We start from the raw sequence: 23,640 nt of genomic DNA on the forward strand, positions 1-23,640 counted from the left end.
GAAACTTTTAAATAGCTTAATATTTACATTTTGGTTGTTTGGAGTCATCTAAAGGAAACTGGTAATAGGAATTATATGAAAAATACTCTGGTTGAACCATGAGAAGTAAAACAAACTATGCTTATAATTATTTGGGACACCATGGCACTCACAATGAGCTATTATCACAATTGGTAAACCAAACTGAGAACATTGTTGCTTGTTATTTTTCCTTAGAGAATAGTGATTTATTTGCCTTAGTTAGGACAGGCTTGAAAGTGAAAAGTCCTTGGCATGTATGGCAATGGCATTATTAAGGGTAGGGGTTGGATTATGGCTTTTTTCAACTTTCCTTCAAACCTAGAAATAGGAAAGGAAGGTTATTAACTAGCTAAGTAAGTAGTTCATGCTTTCGTGGCAGGGATGTGACACTTAACCCTCTAAGGTACTGAAAGTTAAGATGCACCGTGGGTGGCTCAGTCGGTTAAGAGTCTGCCTTCAGCTCAGGTCATGATCTCAGGGTCCTGGGATGGAGCCTGCGTTTGGTGGGAAGGTGTCCCTGCTTAGCGGAGTGTCTGCTTCTTCCTCTTTCTCTGCCATTCCTCCCCTCCCTGCCTTGTACATGCTCTCTCTCAAATAAATAAAATCTTAAAAAAAAAAGTTAAGACAGCAAACTAGACATGTTTACATTACGCTGATAAGGAAATCGTGCCAAAGTCCATAATGCATTAAGCACAGTATAGCCATCTCTAGGGACCTAAGGCTGTCAAGTGGGGACAGCTGGTTAGACTGCTGTAAAGAAGTACGGTCCCTATTCCACTTAATTTGATTGCCCGTTGCTCCTCTGAGGCAGTTACGTAGCATTCCTCACTTTATCTGGCTAGGACTTTAATTTTGGATTTATAAAGGATTTTCACATAATTCTCATAAAATAAGTTTATACTTTATATATTTAAAGTTTATACTTTTATCATTATTATTACTATTATTAAAATGTTAATTTTAAATAAATTGGGTATTAATCATTCAGCAGAAATACTTACTCTAAAATATAAAATTAGAGATGACTCCCCAATAAGTATTTGCTCTAGCTAAATGTTAGGAAAAAAGAAAACCCTGTGTGTGTGTGTGTGTGTATGTGTGTGTGAAAAGTAAAATATGTCTCCTAAAGAAAAACAACAGTTGTAGGAAAGGGGATTTGTGTCAGAATAACATTTGAGGTCTTTGAATCCTTGAACTCTATGGACTTGCTACTGAGCTATAAAATGGAAATTATTCACAAGGTTGTGGCAAAGCTCAACATAGACAATGTGTTTGTAACAAATGTCTTAAGTTGTGAAGAGGTGTATTAGTTACTTTATAAATTACTTAAGAGGATATATATAATATTTCACAGAAAGTTTGAGGCTAACTTTGGCAAAATTCAGTTTTTCTAAGTTAAATCTGTTATTTCTGTGCTTATTGCTTAGAGCCCAAATATGTGGTTGCATTGAAAGTCAGACCCCTTATATTAAAACCTGTGTTCTTTGTTACAGGTATGATGAGTACATTCTGAGTCCCAGGATAGTGGGAAGCCACCAATGGAGTGCAAGCATGCTATGGAAATTGCTGATAAGATCCCAGCTGTGCAGGCTGTGTTCCTTCAGAAAGATGCTGTCGGCTTCAAAATACAGACCCTCTTTAGCGTCCTTCACCTATACAACTGATCATCAGTCAAACAAAGAAAATAAAAGAACAGTGGAAAAACTCTATAAATTTTCAGTTGACATCAGGAAAATTCGCAGATTAAAAGAATGGGTCCTTTTTGAAGATGAAACCTATGTTGAAGAAGTTGCAGATGTTTTACAACAACTAGGTGCCGATGAAGCTACTGTTGCCAGTATTTTGGAACGTTGCCCAGAAGCAATTGTCTGCAGTCCAACCACTGTTAACACTCAGAGAGAAGTCTGGCAGTTGGTCTGCAAAAATGAGCAAGAGTTAGTTAAGTTAATAGAACAGTTTCCAGAATCTTTCTTTACTATTAAAGACCAGGAAACCCAGAAGCTGAACATTCAGTTCTTTCAAGAGTTGGGACTCAAAAATGTGGTCATTGGCAGATTTTTGACAACTGCATCTAATATTTTTCATAACCCTATTGAGAAAAATAGGCAAATGATAAGTATTCTCCAAGAGAGTTACCTAAATTTGGGTGGCTCTGAGGCCAACATGAAAGTTTGGTTACTGAAATTATTAAGCCAGAATCCATTTATATTGCTAAATTCTTCTGCAGCTATAAAGAAAACACTAGAATTTCTCCAGGAGCAAGGTTTCACAAACTTTGAAATTCTCCAGCTTTTATCCAAACTCAAAGGATTTCTTTTTCAGCTTTGCCCAGGAAATATACAGAATAGCATTTCCTTCTCTAAAAATGCTTTTAAATGTACAGATCATGACCTGAAGCAATTAGTTTTGAAATGTCCTGCCATTTTATATTACTCTGTTCCAGTTTTGGAAGAGAGAATTCAGGGATTACTGAAAGAAGGGATTTCCATAGCTCAGATAAAAGAGACTCCCATGGTTCTTGAATTAACACCACAGATAGTGCAGTACAGGATAAGGAAACTAAATTCCCTAGGCTACAGAATAAAAGATGGACATCTAGCAAATTTAAATGGAACAAAAAAAGAGTTTGAGGCTAACTTTGGCAAAATTCAGGCCAAAAAAGGAAGGCCGTTATTTAACCCTGTGGCACCATTAAATGTTGAAGAGTAACTTGGGGACTGCTGCTGCTTTATAGTATCGCAGAGTGAAGCTGAGTAGCAAAGACTTAAGTGATTCAGGCAGTTTATAGGCACTACTACTTTTAAGAAACTACTAACCTTTTGAGTTGTGTCTAAGTTAATTCCAAAGCAGACAATCTGACTCCTTTGCTATATTTTAAACTATAAACTGCATTTATTTTAAATAAATTTGGTAAATAAAGTTGGTAATTTTGATTTTGAGCTATTTTTAAAAACTCCTGTACTAGTAAGTGGCACATCAGAATGATAACTTTATCAGAGAATCCTTTCTAAGAATTGCCAGGTGCACTCCCTTAATGCAGGTATGGATACATTTTTATTTGTGTAGCACATTTCGTCTGGGACATAGATCCAGTCTGTCTTCCTCACCACCAGCTCTGAAACATCACTCTACTGTGGTCTGAATCCTGTGTGTCTTAGTGTTAAGTGAAATTAGCAAACTTCTAATATTTTTTTTCGAGAAAGCTGATTTTATCTCTTGGTTGTGATAAAGGAGTACCTTTGAGAACCAAATATTTCTCATCCAAAAAAGAACAGAGCTTACTTGTGTGGTTTGTTTAAAACTGACCATCTCCTCTCATAGAACTCCTTTATGTGCACTGATTACTTTCCCCATTTTATAGATGAGGAAACAAGCTTAGAGAGGCCTGCCAAGTGATAGAGCCCAGATTTATTGTGATCTGACTTCTGTTCAAACCTGTGAATAGAAAAAGGATTGCTTAAGAGTTGGCATTAATTAAGAAAAGTTATACCCTGGGGTGCCTGGGCGGCTCAGGAGGTTGACCTCAACTCTTGGATTCAGGTCGGCTCCTGATCTCATGGCTCCGTGCTCAGTGGGAGTCTGCTTGGATATTCCCTCCCTCTGCCCCTTCCTCCTCTCTTGCTTGCTTTCTCTCAAGTAAATGAATCTTTAAAAAAAAAAAAAAAAAAAAGCCACACCCTTACATGACATGCCAAAGGAGTATCAGCTACAAACTTAGGGATTTTTATGCAAAATTCCTTAAATATGAAATGATCTAACTTACATACATTTGAAGTAAGCAGCTTTTTAGAAAACTGAAAATCCAGGTCTGGCTCTGAAAGGGAAAGAGTGTGATGGTACCGATTTTAGTAGCGTTCCAAGTTTCTATTTCTAAATCTTGTTCCAAGATAAACATTACCCAGATAAAGACTGGCTCACTTCCAGCTGTGCAGTTTGAACTTTGTAACAAATATACAGTTGACCTTAACACTCCAGTATCTGTGTCCTATGTGTGCATGGTCTTAAATAATGAAAGACCTTTATTCATTAAGCAAATGCAAGTAATCCTCACTATCCACATCTGTTAGGTTCCTTAGGGTAGTGAAAGATACTCCTGTGCAGCAACTATTAAGTGCCTGGCATATTGTGCTTCAGAACCCTAAGGGTTGAATGCCACCATTTACTGTTCTACAGATGAGGAGACACAGGCACAAAAAGGGTCACTTACTTACCTACCCAAAGTTAAACAGGAATGTTTGTTCAAGAAAAAGAATGGTAGCCAGTAGTAGTTGGGTCAGGAAGGAGTGTCAGGGAGAGTGGCACAGGTTAAGAGTGTCACCTGTCCATCTGAGGAATAGCATCTCATTCTAAGTGTGATGGGAAACCCTTGGAAAATTTCTTTTGGTTGCTGTCCTGACATAATTATCAGTGGTGCACTTTATCTTCCACTGTCAGTCTCCTAGTTTGGAATACATTATACATTTAAATGGTTACCTTAGTTCTATTTTGAGATGCCTGCTAGATAACTGAGCAGACATGTCAAACAGGCAAATGGCCAAGTCTGGAACTGTGAGAAGTCAGGGCGAGAGAGAGAGATTCAGGGATCATCTGTGTATCTATGATATTTAAAGCTGCAATTCTAAATGGGGTTGCCCAGAAATAGATTATAGATTTGTAGTAGTGGCTGGCCATGCCAGGGAAGAGTTGATCAAAAGAAGAGGTCTGCCAAGAAAAGAGGGCATGGTCAATAATATTGAATGCCACAGAGTGGTCAACTAAGATACAGATAAGTGACCAATAGATTTGGCAACAAGGAAATCACTGGGGGGGAGGGGGAGGGCGGTGCCTGGGTGGCTCAGCGGTTTAGCATCTGCCTTCGGCTCAGGGCGTGACCCCAGGGTTCTGGGATCGAGTCCCACCTCGGGCTTCCTGCAAGGAGCCTGCTTCTCTGCGCCTCTCATGAATAAATAAATCTTAAAAAAAAAAAAAAAAAAAAGAAAATCATTGGTTGGCCCTATTAGGAGTGATTGTGGTGCAATGAGAATGTTAAGAAGACAACTGGAGCGGACTGCAAGGACAGGAGATGGGTAAGAGGCAGGGACTATATAAAGCTTTTCAAGAACTGCAAAGGGAAGCCAGAAAATGAAGGTTTTAAGATTAGGCATAATTTTTCTTAAAAGAAAGCAAACACCAGAAAGTGCTTCTATGCTGATAGGTATGACTCAGGAGAGCGATGGAAGAGATGGAAAAACTGCCGGATTAATATCCTGCAGGGAGTGAAAGTGAACGGATGTTGGGTCAGAGCACTGGTCCACAGAACACGGGAACGGATGCAGGCAGGTTGATGGAGTAAGTGGCATGAGAGGACAGTTACTGCTAGGTTGCCTCTTTTTACACAGGGCAGTAGAAGGGGGGGGGGGGGCGGCGGTTACTGCAGGAGGGTTGGGAAGGAAGGTACCGGGTGGTGGTTCTGAGTAAGAAAACGAACATACATGAGGGCCTATGAGAAAGTTCGGCAGAGTTGAGTGGCCATTAATTTGAAAAAAGCTTAGTATACATCAGCAAAATTGAGGTGCTCAGGTGAAGGTATGGAAAACCAGAAGCAGTTTCAGTTATAGATACATATTTGTAGCTTACTCTGACTTAACAAGATTAATTTTTTAGAAAATACACATTCATGGCCAAACATGCAGTATCCAGACTTTATTTTCCCTTAGACCAAATCCTATTCCATAGTTTTTAGTCCTTGAACCTTTCTGCCTTTTTCCATAATTGCATTTTTATTCAGGTCTTTCTTCCTAGATAAAATTTTAAATATTCAAAGTCAACAACATAGCAAAGAAACAGCCTTACATAAAACACTAGAGTCAAATTTTACTTCCTCCATGGAAAAAGGCTCTAATAACAATTATTTCCTTTAAACAGTTTATAATTATACTAAATTCATTTCTCTGACAGAATGTAATTAGCTGCCAAAATAAATAGGATTACCTGTAAGATTTCCCGGGAACTCAAGTTAGCCTGGTAAATCCAGCATATATAGTCAGCACTGAATGCCAACCGAAGAATAAAGGACTAGTTACTGAGTAGCCCCATTTCTGTTTCTGGTAATAAGCTGGAGAGGTTGTGACTTACACGAATTTAAAAGTGGTAATAGGAAACTAACACTGAAAGCCTGTTTCGTATTTGTAAAAAGAGATACTTCTCTGGTTCTGATTAAATCAGATAATATATGGACAGCACCTGGCAGGTAAGTAGATACCCAGGGTATTACCAATTTTCTACCTTCCTCCAACCTGGTTCCCATCTTTTGCGTCACTTCTGTCCAGTGAGAGGTGCGAGTTGGTGCCACAGTTGCTTAGGACAGAGTAAGGTGCCTCCTACTTCATCAGATCCCAAACTGTAGACAATAATCACCTGTGGAGGCTGTTAAGCCGCAGTCCTGGGCCCCACCCTGCAGAAACTGAGAAAGTTGGGGTAAAAACCTAAAAACCTGCACTTTTAATCTTCATCAGAGTTGTCTAAAATCTATTTGTATTTCATTGTGTTGGTATCAAAATACATACTTGAAGATGTTTACTCATGTTTGTGCATTAGTATCCAAAATTAAAAACTGACTACAGTACTTACTGAACTGCTATGTAACTAAAAATTTTAAGACTACCGTTTTTCAAATTTCCTTTATTTCCTTAGATCTTAATGAAACATTTCATCTTTTGCAGATCATAGTGCTTTATTAACAGACTTGTGTATTCTTTTCCCATTCCTTTAATACAAAAAAAATTTTATTCAATCACCAGTCATCTTCATCTGACATTTCACTAAGTACAGGATTCATAATGTCAACATTATTAGATCAGTCATTCAAGTGGGTCACACAAGTTCATTGGCATTGTGCCAAATACCCACTCAAAAGATACACTGAATTACAGATGCCTCCAGGTGTATGTATCAACCTTAGTTTCTTGAAGTGAACCAGGACTGTTTCACAGGTCAAACTGCCAGTCTACAGAAATAAGCTGGAAAAGACCCAAGTGTACGGCTATACATATTGAATGGCAAGTTCATTGCTACAAGAACCTCTATAACTGACTGTCCGTTTGTACACTTCTCTGCCATTCTTGCAAAAGCCTCCCCTGAATAAAGTTATAGTTCAGAGTTTAAAGCAAACTTGATAAGATAAAACGTACCAGGTGGCTTTTCTGTGGCAGAAATTACAACCATTTTTCCTCAAGCAATTTTAAAGACAAGCAAGGTTGAAAATAAATATGCAAGCACACAGTAAACTAAGGTCTATATTTAGAAATTCAGGTACAAAGCACAGCAGAGCCTATGACTGTAGAAGATAAATTAGAAATATAAACTAGCAATGAAGCAATAATTTCTTTCAAATAGCAGGAAACAAGTTCTCCAATACCATTATTTTAGATCACTGTTTAGTATTCATCTATTAACTTTGGAGTTTGTTTTAAAAATCCCTTTTGCTGATTATAACATTTGACCAGATATACCAAATAGACCTTAAATCATAGTACATGAAATAAACCACTTAATTTCTGATAAACTCAACAACTTTTTGTATATAATGATGGGCTCAAGAACCTTTGTAGGTTTGCTTAAGATCCCTACTGGTGTTTATGAAAGCTTTTAAAAGTTATGTTCTTATCCATTTGTTGTTCTACATTATTAATGTAAAACTCTTAGTGGTTTAGAAACAAACATTTAAGCCTTGCATGTTGGAGTGATCTGTTTTAAGTTCTCAAGGATGTATTCTGATTTACTCCAGAGCATCACCTCCTTTCCTCCCCTCCCTCACACTCTCTCACACACACACATACACAATTCTGCAAAATGGAGGCAAATTTCCAGACTTCAGTATAAGGAAAACTAAGATTTTTCAGGCTTTGATTATAACCCTTAGTTAAGAGGAATGCCAAATGTATGTGCTACTTTTAAAATTTTTATGAAACAGAATATGAAATAAAAAGATGAATTCCAGCTGTCATATTCTTTGAGAATGAATGAGACATGATGAGACATCTTAACAAAACATGACACTTATCATCCATAATCAAAAATTTCAATTCCCTGCCTGAAGTTGACTTGGAAATGGTACAAAGTCTACGACTTCTCAAAGGATCATAAGATAACATTTTAAAAGCCTGCAAACCACTGAAAGCACTTATATATATTTTACATTCAAAACTAATCTATGGAGCCCATTTCATTCAATTTAAAAGTCAGTTCCCAAATATCTGTGGCTGCTTTTACTGTGTTTTTAAGAAGGGGATTTTAAGCCATCCTAGAGATAAAATTGGTGTGAAGAATTCTTTTTATATCTTAGATGCTTTAGGTGATTAAGAACTTAAAATTGTTACTCCTTAATATGAAACTTCCAAAACAGCTTATGACCAGCAAAGAAATGTTCCTTAGGCACTGTGAGGTGTACTAAGATGGAGCATGAAACCAGGTTGAAGCATACAGTTTGGTAACTACACTGATGGTTAACAAAACGTTAACAAGCACTAACTTACTACCTTATCACTGAGCGCAAGAAATGCCTTTACCCCACTACTCCTGAGATTCTTAAGAGGGAAAACTAATTTCACAAACAATTTAAAAAATAATCCATATATAGTTCTAAGAACTGCACATGTTTAGGGTATTAGAAAAGATGTTTTCTTTTATAAGGCATCAATGATTAAATTAATGTAATGCATATCTAACAAAAGATGGTTAACACTCAGTATCATAAAACCATTTACTCTTCTTTTAAATTTCTCTAATTCCTGCTACTTTTACCAGCTTAAATAAGAAAAGAATGCCTCTTGGCCTAATCAACTATGGTTATAAAAAAAACTAAGACATCTGAAACTATTAGGCACATCAAAGGTACAGTTTATGTAGTTCAAGGTTCCCTTCTTAAGGGGCAAATGAGTTACCTGGCACATTATACATATGGAACTGTAAAGATCATCAACTAAATTCAACTTTCACATTTTTTAGTTTAAACTGAAAGACTTCTAGTAAATATTCAAATATACCATATCTTCAGTTACAACTGAGTAAGTGTAACATTTTACCAGATAAAAAGCTGGAATTTAAGTATGAGAAACCTTCATACACTGTGCTAGTATTGGTCTCTTCTTTTTAGACAAAAGCCAGTCATCAATACTTTCAACACAGCAGTTTAGAAGATAAACGTCCAAACAGGTGACTTGGTTGTAGTCCATAATTTAGCAATTCAATGCCACTGGCATCATAATGCTGTGGAGAGCAAGTGTATCTCCATATTTTAGTCAGATTTGTCTTTCTTCTTTCCTGTTAAGGGCACTTTGTTTACAACAGCAGACCCAACAGCTGTAACACCTCCAGCCACAGCAGACACGCCCCCTTTCACCAGCCCTATTCCCATGGAAGGCACAGTTGTAACAGCTGTCTTGGTCACCTCCAGACTCTTCCCACCAATCCAAGCCACACCACCAATGGTGGCACCAACGGCTCCCTTTGTAACACTGAAGATACCGCCAGTCACACGGGACAACATGCCTGGTTGCTGCTGTGGGTGATCTTTCATTGAACCTAGTGAGAGAAATACGAAGACAGTCAAATATTAAGTCTTTATAAGAGCAGTACAAATCATTAAGTATCCTAAGACTTCCTAACAATCTGGAGGTTGTTTTGATAAGGTGAACCACATAAATACAAATCTGATCAAGACACTAAGGAGCTCTTCCCTCAAGGCTATAATCATGCATGTTTTTAAAATATCCTGGTCCAGATCCCTGGGTGGCGCAGCGGTTTGGCGCCTGCCTTTAGCCCAGGGCGTGATCCTAGAGACCTGGGATCGAATCCCACATCGGGGTCCCGGTGCATAGAGCCTGCTTCTCCCTCTGCCTGTGTCTCTGCCTCTCCCTCTCTCTCTCTCTCTATCATAAATAAATAAAAATTTAAAAAAAGAAAAAAAAAATATCCTGGTCCAATGCTGTCTTGGTATCTGAGAAAAAATGCTTTGGGGACTATCATAAAATATTTTAAAACCTAAATTTAAATGTTTCCTTGATTTACAGTTTTGTTGTTATTAATAAAAATCTTTATATCCTAAAAGGAGCATGAAAAAATAAGAAGATAAATATATTTAGCCTTCATTTCCTTGACAGAATTCAGTCATTAGTCAAACAACCTTCTCCATTTAAAGCAGTGGTTCTCAAAGTTTTGTCTGGAACTGCTGGGGATCCAACAAGACCATTTCAGGGGCTCTGCAGGATAGAAATTATTTTCATAATAATATAACATGTCATCTATCCTTTCACTTTTATTTTCACATTCATTCACAAGTCTACAGAATTTTCCAGAATCTAAATGATGTGCAGTACTCAAGAGACCAAACATAGAAGCAGCTGAGAAACTAGCCATCTTCTATTAGCCCTAACACTAAAGAGATTTGTAAAAATTTAAAAAACAAGGTCACCCACCCTCTTCACATTTTTTGTTTTGTTTTTATTTGGATAGGTGTTTTTCAAAATCTATGTTAATCGTGTTACTATGTAATGAGTCCACTGGAGTCTTTAATGAATAAAATATTTAATTTCCATTATTATTTATATGCCAAATATCAACAAAGATAGCTTTTTGGGGTCCTCAATTTTTAAAAGCATCTTGCAACCAAAAAGCTTGAGAACCACTAATTTAAATACATATGGGTATTATTTTAATAATAATTTACATTTTAATAATGTATTTAAAGAGCTAATGATACATAAAAATAGGAAAATTATTCATCTCTTAAAATGTTACTTACCTAAAATCATTTTTGTAATGTTGAGAAACTACAGCTATGCTTAATACTTTCACTGCCTCAGTAATTCTTACAGGAGAGAGCATATGATTTAAACATCTAGTCTGTAAAAACTCCTTTACTCCAGAAAGGGTAGTATCAATATGAAAATTCATATTTATTTAAGTCATCAGATTGTTATCTGGTTTGTTTCACTTTGTTTTGAATAGAGCCATCCAAACTGGCATGGAACCTCAAACTCAGGAATAAAATAACAGGAAGATTTCATAAAAATCTTCTTGTGTCAGTCTCAAATAAACACAGGTCTTTCCTCCTTTGTAATCTAATGATTTAGATACCAACAACACGTAAGCTATGATGTCTATATTTTTCTAAACTTCACGGAAAAACACTTGGTCACGAAACAGATCAGGCTTTATTCACTGAAAAGGTACACTGACACAAAGAAAAGCAAATTCTTGGGTATACAGGCCCAACTAGGACCATCAAAGTTACTAACTCCTAGCAGAATATGATTATCAGGGAAGATAACACTGGGAAACGGATAATATTTTCTTAAATATTTTATTTATTTATTCATGAGAGAGAGAGAGAGAGAGAGAGGCAGAGACACAGGCAGAGGGAGAAGCAGGCTCCATGCACCGGGAGCCCAACGTGGGATTCGATCCCAGGTCTCCAGGATCGCGCCCTGGGCCAAAGGCAGGCGCTAAACCACTGCGCCACCCAGGGATCTCTCATCCTTTATTCTTTACCTTGATTCTCTATCTTACCTATTATGACTGTCCTGTACGAACATACAGCTGTCAAACAAAATCACTATTTGGTTTAGTTTAATAATATTCTAGGGCAGCCCCAGTGGCTTAGCGGTTTAGCGCCACCTTGAGCCCGGGGCGTGATCCTGGAGAACCAGGATCAAGTCCCACATCAGACTCCCTGCATGGAGCCTGCTTCTCCCTCTGCCTGTGTCTCTGTCTCTGTGTGTGTCTCTCATGAATAAATAAATAATAATAATAAATAATAATAATATTCTACAGCAAAATCATAAGTAGAAAATGCCTATAGTCCTTTTCTGTGTATAGTCAAGACATTCACATTTGCAGTTAGTGTTTCCAAGGATTTTTGAAGTTTAGGTAAGAAAATGATTCATGATGTCACAATTTTCAAACAAAAAGAGAATTTAATCAGACCCTAAGACCATGTATTAATATAGAAAGAAGAGCTACCAATTATAAATAACAGCTTAATAACAAATCTCCAAATCTCAAGTGCCTCTTGAATTGAGTTTTTGTAATGCATGACATTAAAATTAAATATAGTCCATCCTTCCTCTGCACCCTACACCTATTCTTAACAAATGAAAGGATACTCTAACTTATGAAATGGTCTTAATAAGAGTAGCAAAAGAAAAGATCTTACATAATAAAACAGCTGCATGGTGTCCCCATTCACCAATATCTGTGCTTTCTTAAAAGCTAAAAATGCTGATCTTCAACTATTTTTGGAACATATTCACTGACAAGGTAAACAGATTGTTACTTTAAATTTAACAAAAACAATCGGAATTTTAATTCAGTAGGATGTTTGTTTCCATTCTTAGTGTGTCAGGTGCATACTTACCTTCTGGTGGTTCATCACTAAGGTATGATGGGAGTTCTTGATTTTTATCTGCCTGATTCATGATCTCCTAAAAAACATATACACATTTCATTGTAACCTCAATAATCTGAGATGACCTCCTATCACATACTAAATTAAGACAATCCATTTTATTCAGATAAACATTTTAAAACACTTGTAGCAAAACTTCATCTTACTCCTCTCTTACTTTGTGGTGTTTAGGAAATACTTTTAATTACACTAGTGTACAATACAAATCTTATCTCAAACACCAACCAAACAGTAACAAGTATAGTATTATATTTTTACTGTTGCTTACTAATTCAAAGTTGGAAGGTGGGGATTAGACAAAAATCGTGTTTCCTCCTACAGGAAACCATTAACCGTATTGGTTAACGGTAATTTCACAACAGACTTAAGGAAAACCTATACTATACTAAAAAATATGTTCTACCTGAAAATTTTCTAAAAATCATGATATCCTTCTATAAAGGTGGCATTACCTATCTGAATCATTAAGAGATGGATTTTGATTACTTTTTTATTGTTTTTAGAGCTCTTAAAAACACAGGTAGCAAAAGAACTCAAGATCTATGAAAAAATATATATGCGATTATCTCACTATGAAAAGGAAATGAACCTAAGAAATAAAATAAGCTACACTGGAATGACGAAAACAGTTAAACTTTCTTTTGCCAATTTCCTTTACTATCTTTAAATATTTGCTTTTATAGTCATTTGACCAAGAAAATATTAAAGCAAGTCGGGACTGGAATACTAGTATTCCAGTACTACAAGTATTAGAATACTATTTAAAGAATTTAAAACAAAACATGCAGAAATTCTGGCAGAGTATGTGTGTCCCTTCCTGATGAAAAACTACTGTGGAGTCACCTTCTTCCCCACTGAGCTGTTAATTCCAAGAGGAGAGACTATTTAGCTTGTTTCCAGGATCTGTATATCATATAGGTGCAAGCCAGATCACCTGGCTGATCAACCAGTTAACAGATGCTACCACGCTGTGTACAGAAATACGAGGAAATTACATACACATATACATCTGACACAAGTGAACTGGAGTATAAAAACAGGTATGATGCAATGGGGAGGGTGCCTGGCTGGCTCAGTCTGTGACTCTTGATCTCAGCGTCATGAGTTCAAGGCACACAGTAGGCATAAAGCTTATTTAAACAACAGGTGTGACAGTAATTGCATGTATTTCAAAACTGCCTTTCTGTATATATTCCACAAATCCCAACTAAAAGACTCCATTTCCTAATACAGAATCCCTTTTTATTTTTTTATTATTATTAATTTTTAAGAGACACAGAGAGAAAGAGTGGCAGAGACACAGGCAGAGGGAGAAGCAGGCTCCATGCAGGAAGCCCGATGTGGGACTCGATCCCAGGTCTCCAGGATCACACCCTGGGCCGAAGGCAGGCGCCAAACCACTGAGCCACCTGGGCTGCCCCAGAATCCCTTTTTAAAAAATTCTTAATTTTCCCACATATACCTTGTAATTTAAAAAAGAAAAAGGCTACCGTTTTAAAAGATTAAAGCTGCTTTATAAAAAAACATACGCAAGTTCATTTATATAATATGAATTAACTTTATCCTCCTATGAGTAGGCAATGAGGAGCCACGGCAAGATAACATCGTCAGATCTGTGCTTTAAGAAGTTATCTGAAGCAAGAACAGATGAAGGTGGGGCACCTGGGTGGCTCAGTTGGTTAAGTGGCTGACTTGATTTCAGCTCAGGTCATGGTCTTGGGGTGGGGCTCTACACTCACTGCATCTGCTTGAGATTCTCTTTCTCCCTCTCCCTCTGTCCATCCCCCTGCTCATGCTTGCTTTCTCTTGGTTTCAAATAAATAAATATAAAATTTTTAAAAGGAACAGATGAAGGACAGAGATTAAACACCGTAAGTGGCTACTTTAGAAGTTTGGTGAGATGGGAGTAAGTTTAAACTGCCAGTTTTTTCAGTATAAATAAATGTTTGAACAAAAACCTAGGAGTCGGGATCCCTGGGTGGCGCAGCGGTTTGGCGCCTGCCTTTGGCCCAGGGCGTGATCCTGGAGACCCGGGATCGAATCCCATGTCGGGCTCCCGGTGCATGGAGCCTGCTTCTCCCTCTGCCTGTGTCTCTGCCTCTCTCTCTCTCTCTCGCTCTCTGTGACTATCATAAATAAATAAAAATTAAAAAAAAAAACAAAAAACCTAGGAGTCAACCCTCGACTTTCTGATTTTTACATTCCCATCTAATCATCAGTAAATTCTGCTGCCTAAATCAATCCAGAATACAACCATTTCTCATCACCTCTACTGCTACCACTTTCAGTTAAACTATAGTAGCTCTTGCTTGGGCTGCGACAAAGTCTCTTATCTGGCCTCTGAGCTTCTACCTTTGTTCTTCAGTTTAGCCCTGCCATACTCTGCTTAAACCCCTACAACTGCTTCCTGTTTTGCTCAGAATAAAATCTAGAGTTGAGGCCTGACATCTAACACTCTGATAGCGTCTCCTACCATTCTGCCTCTCACTCGTAGCAGTCCAGAAACACGGGTTTCCCTGCTCATCCTCTCCTGAGAGGCTCTTCCCCAAGACATGTGCATGGCTTGCTTCCTTACGTCCTTCAAGTCTCTATGCAAATTTTTCCTTTAATAGAGATCTTCCCAGACCACCTGACAATAGATTAGCACCCCCCTCCACTCCTCTCCCTATCATTTTCACCTAACCTTGCTCTATTTTCTTTATTGCTCTGTCACTTGATCATATGCATCAAATATAGATATATTTTATATACATATATGTATATATACATACATATATGCATATAAATACACACATACATATATATGTATACATATATGTATACATATATGTATATAAAATATATATACTTTATGTCTTCCACTATTTGAATGTAAACTCCAGGAGAACGAGGCTTGGTTTTATTCACTGCTCCATCCCCAGAGCCTTTTTCAATGCCTGATGCTTGGTAGACAATACTTGGATTTTTTGTATGAAGTGGAAAAGAGCTTGGGTATTAATATGAGAGAAAAGGAAAATATAGGATGTAAAATTTCTAGTCTGAGCAATGAAGTAGACAAAAAAGATAAAGACAAGGTATAGGAGACAAGAAACTACTTCTGAGAGAAGATGACGGACTTTTTAAAATTTTTATTTTATTGTGTTAAGAATACTTAACTGAGATCTGCCCTCTAAAATATAAGTGTATACTACATTACTGTTGACTATAGGTATGATGAAGGATTTGTTTTTGAACAGCTGGATTTGAAATGCCTTCAGGACATCTACCGGATATGTTTATTAGCAGGCAACTGGACTTAAGGGGTCTGAAACTTAGCATGAAGTTTGAGTTAGAGTTGAGGCCCTGAGAGTGGTTTGAAGTGATAGCTACACATGTTGGGGATTGATGATACGATCAAGGAAAAGAATGGTAATAGAGAAGTAGACCGATAACCTTAATTAGACTGCTCATATTTAAGAGGTAAGTGAAAGGGAAGCCAGCAAAAACAAATAAAATATAAAATACATCTGAAAGTGTACAAATGAGTACAGCCTCCTGGAAGGCAAGAGATGAATTTATAAGCTTCCCAGAGACACATACAATGCAGACATTAATATAATTTATGGAGACCAAATACTATGGGGAAATGATAATGTTACATTTAGAGAATATAAAAGGCATATATATAGCATATAATCCAATTTTTTAAATGCACATAAAAAGACTGAAAGGAAGCATACCAAAATGTTGATAAATACTGCCACTAAGGGAGTAGAAATATTTGTATAGAGACGAGAGAGAGAAAAAGAAATACCATCCTCCCCTTTAATATATAGATATACATATGTATATTTAAAATCTGTATTTTAATTTTTTACCATAAACATGTATTGCTTTTGTACTTCAAGAAAACTGCATATTTTTAATTCTTAGAAATCAGTGATATTCAAAAAGGATATTTTCAAAGATTACACAGCTCATCTACCTAGTTTTTATACTATTTTAGATTTTTATCCTTAAATCAAATTGATCATCTAACAAACAACATACTTAAATCACAAAATGCTGATTTGAAGAAAATGACATCAGCAAGTTTAATTCTTGGTTTTGTCCTTGGTAAGGAAACCATGACAAAGAAAGAGTCTTATGCAGGCTACTAGTACACTGACTACTGCACTGTAAAGAAGTTACCTACTACATCACTCGATAGCTCTGATACAGAACTCCACATAAGAAATTTCTTTAGCGGAATTCAGAAAAACTTTTGTTTCCTCAACATATTTAGAACATTTTCTTCTCTTTGAGACCTACGTACTTTTCTATTTAAAAGATACAAAGAAAGATGATAATTCCCTTTTTCCTTTGGCTTCCAGGAAACTTACAACTAAAATCCCAACTTAACTGGGTAGGTTCCTGTAGCCTGCGTAGTTGTCCTATTTTCCCCCAACTCCACACCTCAGGACTTCCACTCTTATCGCTGTTGTCCAGGGTTGGTTTGCAATTTCAATTTCTTATATCCTTACCATTTTGTTAGTATATGTTTTTGTAAGCTTGACACACAGTATTTGCAGAATAAATGGGATAAAATTATCTTATCCACATTAATTCTAGGCATCACAAGAAAAAATACATACCAATATATGGCCCAAATTTTTCATTAAAAAGAAAGAGAATACTTTAAGCTAGAATTGTGCTTTTAAGAGCAGTATGCCAGGGGCTTCAAGAACCACAAGAGAGATATGATGCATGTATTTTACTACACAGTAATTTAAAATACTTTTTGTGTTTAAATATACACTAATTAAAAAGATAATTGAAAAGTGCTTGGGAATTTTTAGGATAACTAGACTCTCAAGAAATTTCATTCCTGCTTGGAACTTCTTCAGGATATACTCTCAGATTTACCAGCTCTCTCCCCAACCCACGACAACCCCCCATCCCCCATGAATTTACTCTGCTCCTGTTAGATATATGTTTGGTAGAAGAATGAATGAATGAATGAATGAATGAATGGATTTATTTATTTATTTATTTATTTATTTATTTATTTATTTATTTATTTATTTTTGGTAGAAGAATTTAAAATGTAGATAGAAAATCTGAAAATCTGGAGTCCTGCCAGGTTAGAAGCCTGGCTACTGAGAACAGAGGAACTGGCTATTAGAGGGCTTTGAAAGTCCTAAGAGTCCATAGAGATTGATTTTTGTTTTGTATACATATTTTTTAATGTTTGAGTTTCTTGTACATCACTGGTGTTAACGCAAGCATGTAGTATTAAAATTCCTCTAGAACTCTTAGGGTAATAAAAATTGTGTAAAAGCTGCAAGTATTTGGAATATTGTTGTTTTCTAAATTCCTAATTTGGTCATAAGCCATAAAATACCTTATAAAAGTATTTTTGCTAAAATCCTTAACTATCTGCAGTGCCACCTGTACTATTTACTCACCTAAATCATTCCCAACCCCTACACACATGTATGTCCCAAACTTTTAGTGATATTACCTCTTTACAGACCCACCTTATCACTAAGGAGAACTATTCTTTTTATCACCATCATTACATGAGTCTTGTTTCTTTTAAATTGAGAATTATAAACACAAACACACTCCTAATCTCTTAAAACTAGGAAAGGTAAATAATCTGCATGTAAAATTTAGAAGTATACACATGGAGACAAGTAACAATTGACAAAATGTCAAAATGACCATTTAGATTAAACAAAATTATTGAACTCTATTCAAACCAAAACTCAGTGAGTCATTAGTTCAACATATACTTGGGTCCCTACTATGTGCCAGACACCCTGTTAGGCACTGAGACTTCAGTGTGATTCAGCACACACAGGACTCCTCTAAACCAGTTTACCCAAAGCGGACACACTTCCTGGCACTTATCAATTTATTTCATCCAAAAACCAAAAAATGATATGCTCTCTAGGAACTCATAATATACACAAGTTTCTATTTAAAAAAGTACCTTCCTAAGGAAGGCAATAAAAACAGAAAACAGCCTTTAGATCAGGACAAATAAGTGCATATCCTTGGATATAAATCAGTTTTACCACTTGTTCCTAACATGTGAACAAATTTAGAGTACCAACTAAAACTGGCTATCGGTGTATTTTTTTAAGAAATTGTGAAATGTGAAAGACTTCTTTGCTGTAGACTACAACTTGTCAGTAGTTATCTAGGCATTCTGGGCCAAGGAGAAGCAATTCTTGTCCAGTACAATAGCATTACAGCAGCTGGTAAATATATTGAGCTAGGGTTAATAACAACACTATTCCCTAGAGGGTAATTTCTTCCAATAATAGAAATAAGTAAACAAATGCCTCTTAGGAACCCCCCGTCCCTTTTTTAAAGGAAAACAGATGAATCAATGTTGTTTGTGGAAATCTATAACATCTGATACATAAAGTTTTCATTAATGGTGAGGACAGAGTCTGAAAATAGTACACAAATTTCCCTGTGGCTAAACACTCCTTTGTGTACCTAAGGAAGTTAAACAGCACTAACATACTATATGAAGCCTAACTACAAAATACAGTACACAACAGCTTACCTTCAAAGCCACTTCAAAAACCTGTTATTAAATAGTAAATGCCAATTTTCTGTAGGAAAAAGACTATAAATGAATTAGCTTAATTCTTCTACACCTTCTATATATAGGAACTTTGCCACATCCTCATTCCCATTTTAGCTTCTTTGCCAAGTAACTACAAGGAGTTTCAAAAATATGTTTATACAGAGCTTTAATACACATACACCAATAAGCAGTGTATATTAAAACACCAGCTTACTGTGTTTAGGCTCCTCTAGTTAACCAACTCTCCTGAACAGGCTGCTTTTAAACATGGCCCCCGCCCATTAAATCAACAGCACACAGGCTACAAGAAATGCATTGAATCTGGCAGGGAAGAAAAAGTAATCCATCAGTAAACTTTTAAGTGATCACCTTAGTGATAGTAACAACTAAAAGTATCAAAATGGCAATTTTTAAGTGTTGCCTTTAAATGAAACATTAAGCAGAACAAATCAGATAACCAGTACACCAATTATCTTCACTAAATTATACCTCATTAGTTCCACAGATATTTGTGTCCTTCTTACGTCACACACTGTGTTAGGCACTGAGGTTACAACCAGAACAAGCATGTGAAGGCCCTACTCTGAAGGTTTATATGTAATCCAGTGAGATACCTTCAGGAAGTAGCAAAAAACAGCAAGTACTCAATGACTTAGACAAAGACGGGTAAAGATTTTCCTAAAGTTAACAAAACACACACACACACACACACAGAGGAACTTTTCCATCTATCCTGAAACTTTTCTAATGATATTCTTCTTTCTATATGGACATATTTTTACTGAACTTGGTTTCTGGTACATCTGCCATAACAGACTGAAGAAAGTGGAAAAAAAGTCAAAACAGAGTGCATATAGGTTTATTAAAGATTATCTCCCTATTTCTTTTAAAAAAGCAGGCATGGCCACATAGGCAAACACAGACCTGTTGATGTGGTATCAATATTCCTGGGAACCCTTAAGGGCACCCACACCAGTGAATGTTCTAAAGGTTAAACAATCACATATAGCAAATAATGTATTTTCACTTGGAACTAGCACAAGTGTTCACAAAGGTGTAACAAATAAGAACGCTCCTCTTTAGGGGTTTCTAAACCTTTCCCAGCGGCTCCTTCTCCCCGCACCGATCTCTTTAGTCACAAGCAAGTCTTTTTCTTTTTTTCTTTGGCAGAGGGAGTGACGTGGCAGGGGAGGCAGAAAATGACCCTGGAGAAGCCGTGACTAGGGCTAAGCTCAGCACCTCCTCCCTCTGCTCCACGTTGTACACCCAGCACACCCCCACTCCCATCGGGTTCCAGAATTCCTGTCTTCTCACGCGGAAAAGGCGATGTGTTTAGGCGGGCATCTGATTGGAAGTGGGAGCTTGGGGACCAGTCCCGAGGCTGCGTGTGCACAGCAGGACGGTTTCTACTCAGACTCGGGAGGCAATGATGGCACCGACGGGTGCTCCAGCCGCGGTCCCCAGGCCCCCGGGCGCCGCCAGCGCCTCTCCCTTCCACACTCTCCGCTTGAGGCTGGGCGTCAGAGTCGCGCCTTTCTACCTGGAAGAGCACTGGGGCCCAAAGCTGCGTGCCTGAGCCCCAAGGAGCGCTTCATCAACAGGTCGGGAGTCAGCGCGGCGGGGAAGCCCAGCACACGGCCCCCGGCCGCATCCCGCTCGGCTCCAAGCCGCTGACGCCCTCCCCCACCCCCCAGCCTGACGCCGAGAGCTGAGACGCGGACGCGCGGCTTCCAAGGGGAGCCCCGGTCACAAAGCAGGGCTGGGGAGTCCGGGACACGTCAGGAATAACAACGCCGCCACGAACCTCAGTCCGCCCCCAGCGTCGTCCCGCCCCTCCCCCTTTCCCGCTCGGTCCCCCCGAAAGGCTGCGCTCGGGGAAGCCAGGCCCGGGGCGGTGAGGCGCAGGAGAGCTAACGGAAGAAGGCGCCGGGAGGAGGACAGGAAGCCGCCACGGCGCCCCCCGCCCTCCCGGCCCCACTCGCTCACCTCCGGGGTCGAGGGTCGGCGCCTGGAGCCGGGGCTGGGCGGGGGGAGCGGGCCGCACCGAGCGGGGCTGCGGGCGCCTGGGCGACGGGCACGGCCCCGGGCAGCCGCGGGCTCCGGAGGCGCCTCCTCAAGCTCTGGAACCCGAAGACTCCGCGGGCGACGGCGGCTCTAGCGGCCTCTGGATGCGGACGTGGCGCCGGACGCGACCCGCCCCCTCCGCCGCCTCCTCCGCTCCCGCCTCCTCCCGCGCCTCGGCTCCGACGCGCACGCGCGCCCCAGGCCCCTCCCGCGCCCACCCGGCACACGCCCACCCGCGTCTCGGGCCGCCCCGCCCCCCCAGCGGCCCCCCGCCGGCCGCCTCTGAGCGTGCGCACGCGCGGCGCCCCCGCGACCGGCTCCCGGCTCCCGCGCCCCGCGCCCCGCCCCCCGCCCCCCGCCCTCCGGGAGCCTCCGCGGGCGCCCCGGGCCCGCCTGCGCGCGCGCCTGGGCCTGGGCCGCCCGCCCCTTCCCGGCGCCGTCCAATCCGCTCGGCCGGGGGGCGCCGAGCCGCGGGAACGCGCCGGCCGCGGCCCTCAGGCCTCCAGCCTCGGCCCCGCGGATTCGCGAAGCTCTGGTTCCGCCGCGAGTAACGGTCGGTCGGAACTCAGAACCTTTGCCCTGCGGGGGGGTGGACGGTCGCCAGTCTGTGGGGCCCTTCCGTGGCCCGGGGGCTTCAGAACCTTCTCCCCTCCCCTGCTGCCCCTCGGGGGAGAGGCGGGCTGGGCCTTCGCGGCGACGCCGCCCGCTTACGCCTGTGGTCGTTACTGTACAGCTGCCCTGCCCCGGCCCCGGCCCCGGCGGGAGAACCGCTGTGTTGGTGGTCGCCCGGCGCCCCGCAGGGCTCGGGGCTCGGGGCTCGGGGCTCGCCAGGCACTCGAAATGGGCCCGGGAGAGTGGGCTTGGTAGTAGGACTCAGGAGAGGCGGGAGCGAGACACCTGGCGCGGCGCCCCTCCCTCGGCTCCTGCTGACCCGCTGCCCGCCGTGGCGGAGGCTCTGCCCGCGGTTCCGGACGGTGTGGACAAGCGAGCCGTGCGGGGAGGATGCTGCGTGCACCTGAGCCCTGTGCAGGTGTGGGGATGGAGGCGATGAGGGGCGAGAGGCTGATGCTCGACTAGGTAAACGCGACCCGCTGACCTTTCTCTGCCTCTCCTTTCGCACCTTAACAGGAGGAGGACTGTAAGCCCATCACAGGTTTGTCTTTGAATCAAGAGATGGTGGGTGTGAAAGGGCTTTCCAAAAAGGTGAATTCCTATACAAGTGTGAGATCTTCCTTCACGGTCCAGGCAGCAAGACAAAACATGCGAAGTAACCAGTCAGGAAACTCAAAAAGATGTCCCTCCTCCCCACCCCACCCCCACCCCCGCCCCAATGAAAAATAATCCGGGTGATGCAACCGAATCTTTTTTTTTTTTTTTTTTTTATGCAACCGAATCTTAACTGTTGACCAGGCGCAGACAAGGACACGCTAACCGGGGAGAGCATCCCTGAAGAAGCTAACTTTGATCCACGTCATAAATGTAGTGGACTAAATATAGTTTATGGTTTCAGCCTAGCCATTGATTTATCAAAGCAGCAAATCAGATCCACTTAAACTATGGATTTGAAACTATCAAGATATTTTAGTTTTCCAGATCTTAAAGGAGAAATTAAATAATATTGTCACTTTAAAATATAATTCGGATGGGGGTGCCCGGGTGGCTCAGTGGCTTAAATGTGGGACTCTTTGTTTTTGATCAGGTCATGATCTCATGATGGAGCCCACCTCTGGTTCTGCACTGGTTCTGAAGCCTGCTTAGAATTCTTTCTCTCCCTCTATGTCCTTCCCCCGCCCCTCTAAAAATAAATAAATAAATAAAATATAACATGATTTGGATGATTAGCAGGCTCTACAGATTGTGTGTTTATCACATGTGAAGAGTTGGGTACGTACTCTATCTTATCACAGAAGCCTCTGTCCTTAATACATGAATCTTTAAAAAAGATTTTATTTGACATAGAGGACACAAGAAGGAGGAGTGGTAGGGAGAGGGAGAAGAAGGCTCCCTGCTGAGCAGAGAGCCTGATGGAAGACTCCATCCCAGGACCCTGAGATCATGACCTGAGCTGAAGACAGATGCTTAACTGAGCCACCCGGGTGCCCCAATACATGACTTCTAGGGTGAACACTAAGCAGAATGACAAAGTACAAAATTGCACTGTTCTTCCCTTGCACTTTTTTCTCTCCACAGGAGAATTTAATCATTATTGAAGTATAAATGATTAATAAAATTGAGGCCACTCCTGGGAGATTGTACATTTTTAGTTATTACAGTCATAATCCACAGCAGTGGTTAAAAACCATCACATAAACCAACCAAAATGTAGGGGAGCTCTTTGGAAGTTTGTGAGTTCACCAGACCTTTATAAAACTGCCAGTATTTCTTAAAAGTTTGACGCTATCATTTTTTATTACCACAGTATTCAAACCTATAAAAATGAATATCACCACTCAGTGCCCACCCACCCCTAGATCTAAAATGAAAATAAATATTATAATCATGATGGAATGGTTTCTACAGAAGGATGCTGTCTTGATTTGATGTA

General features: G+C 40.0%; 4 protein-coding genes across 13 annotated transcripts in view; 3 read left to right on the top strand and 1 right to left on the bottom strand.

Moving 5' to 3' along the window:
* CRY1 (cryptochrome circadian regulator 1) overlaps positions 1–1,734 on the top strand; it is a 113,393-nt gene extending 111,659 nt beyond the window's left edge. Inside the window, exon 13 of the mRNA XM_072844224.1 lies at positions 1,515–1,734. The gene's annotated coding sequence lies outside the window, so the exon portion shown is untranslated. The remainder of the gene's footprint in view (positions 1–1,514) is intronic.
* Positions 1,573–2,954, top strand: MTERF2 (mitochondrial transcription termination factor 2). Its single transcript, XM_072844228.1, has one exon. The coding sequence runs from the start codon at positions 1,573–1,575 to the stop codon at positions 2,728–2,730; it is 1,158 nt and encodes a 385-aa protein (XP_072700329.1). The 3' UTR covers positions 2,731–2,954.
* On the bottom strand, positions 1,796–21,240 carry TMEM263 (transmembrane protein 263). Of its 10 annotated transcripts, none has more exons than XR_012039341.1 (7): positions 21,018–21,240; positions 12,416–12,482; positions 9,084–9,582; positions 6,297–6,463; positions 3,789–3,835; positions 3,304–3,456; positions 1,796–1,937 (listed from the first exon to the last, which is right to left on the bottom strand). XR_012039341.1 is itself a non-coding variant. In XM_072844229.1 (3 exons), the coding sequence occupies exons 2-3, from the start codon at positions 12,474–12,476 to the stop codon at positions 9,296–9,298; spliced, it is 348 nt and encodes a 115-aa protein (XP_072700330.1). In that variant the 5' UTR covers positions 12,477–12,482; positions 21,018–21,240; the 3' UTR covers positions 6,666–9,295. The 10 variants fall into 10 exon arrangements, 2 of the variants coding, with proteins under 2 accessions (XP_072700330.1, XP_072700331.1); XR_012039345.1 differs by lacking the exon at positions 3,304–3,456 and adding an exon at positions 3,512–3,667; XR_012039339.1 differs by having other exon boundaries at positions 3,785–3,835.
* On the top strand, positions 21,200–22,936 carry LOC140642195 (uncharacterized). Its single transcript, XM_072842671.1, has 5 exons — positions 21,200–21,387; positions 21,465–22,125; positions 22,224–22,362; positions 22,506–22,574; positions 22,795–22,936. The coding sequence occupies exons 1-5, from the start codon at positions 21,200–21,202 to the stop codon at positions 22,851–22,853; spliced, it is 1,116 nt and encodes a 371-aa protein (XP_072698772.1). The 3' UTR covers positions 22,854–22,936.
* Positions 22,937–23,640: the final 704 nt, after the last annotated feature.

This window comes from Canis lupus, chromosome 11 (assembly GCF_048164855.1).
Source record: "Canis lupus baileyi chromosome 11, mCanLup2.hap1, whole genome shotgun sequence".
In the NCBI taxonomy this organism is placed as follows: domain Eukaryota; kingdom Metazoa; phylum Chordata; class Mammalia; order Carnivora; family Canidae; genus Canis; species Canis lupus.

Bases quoted from the DNA above. Each gene is read 5' to 3' on its own strand.
- MTERF2 (XM_072844228.1), top strand. From the start codon at position 1,573: ATGCTATGGAAATTGCTGATAAGATCCCAGCTGTGCAGGCTGTGTTCC.
- TMEM263 (XM_072844229.1), bottom strand. From the start codon at position 12,476: ATGAATCAGGCAGATAAAAATCAAGAACTCCCATCATACCTTAGTGAT. The intron at 9,583-12,415 runs GTAAGTATGCAC...TTCTCTCACTAG, and splicing joins TAGTGATGAACCACCAGAAG to GTTCAATGAAAGATCACCCA.
- LOC140642195 (XM_072842671.1), top strand. From the start codon at position 21,200: ATGCGGACGTGGCGCCGGACGCGACCCGCCCCCTCCGCCGCCTCCTCC. The intron at 21,388-21,464 runs GCACGCGCGGCG...GCCCTCCGGGAG, and splicing joins CCGGCCGCCTCTGAGCGTGC to CCTCCGCGGGCGCCCCGGGC. The intron at 22,126-22,223 runs GTGTGGGGATGG...GCACCTTAACAG, and splicing joins TGCACCTGAGCCCTGTGCAG to GAGGAGGACTGTAAGCCCAT.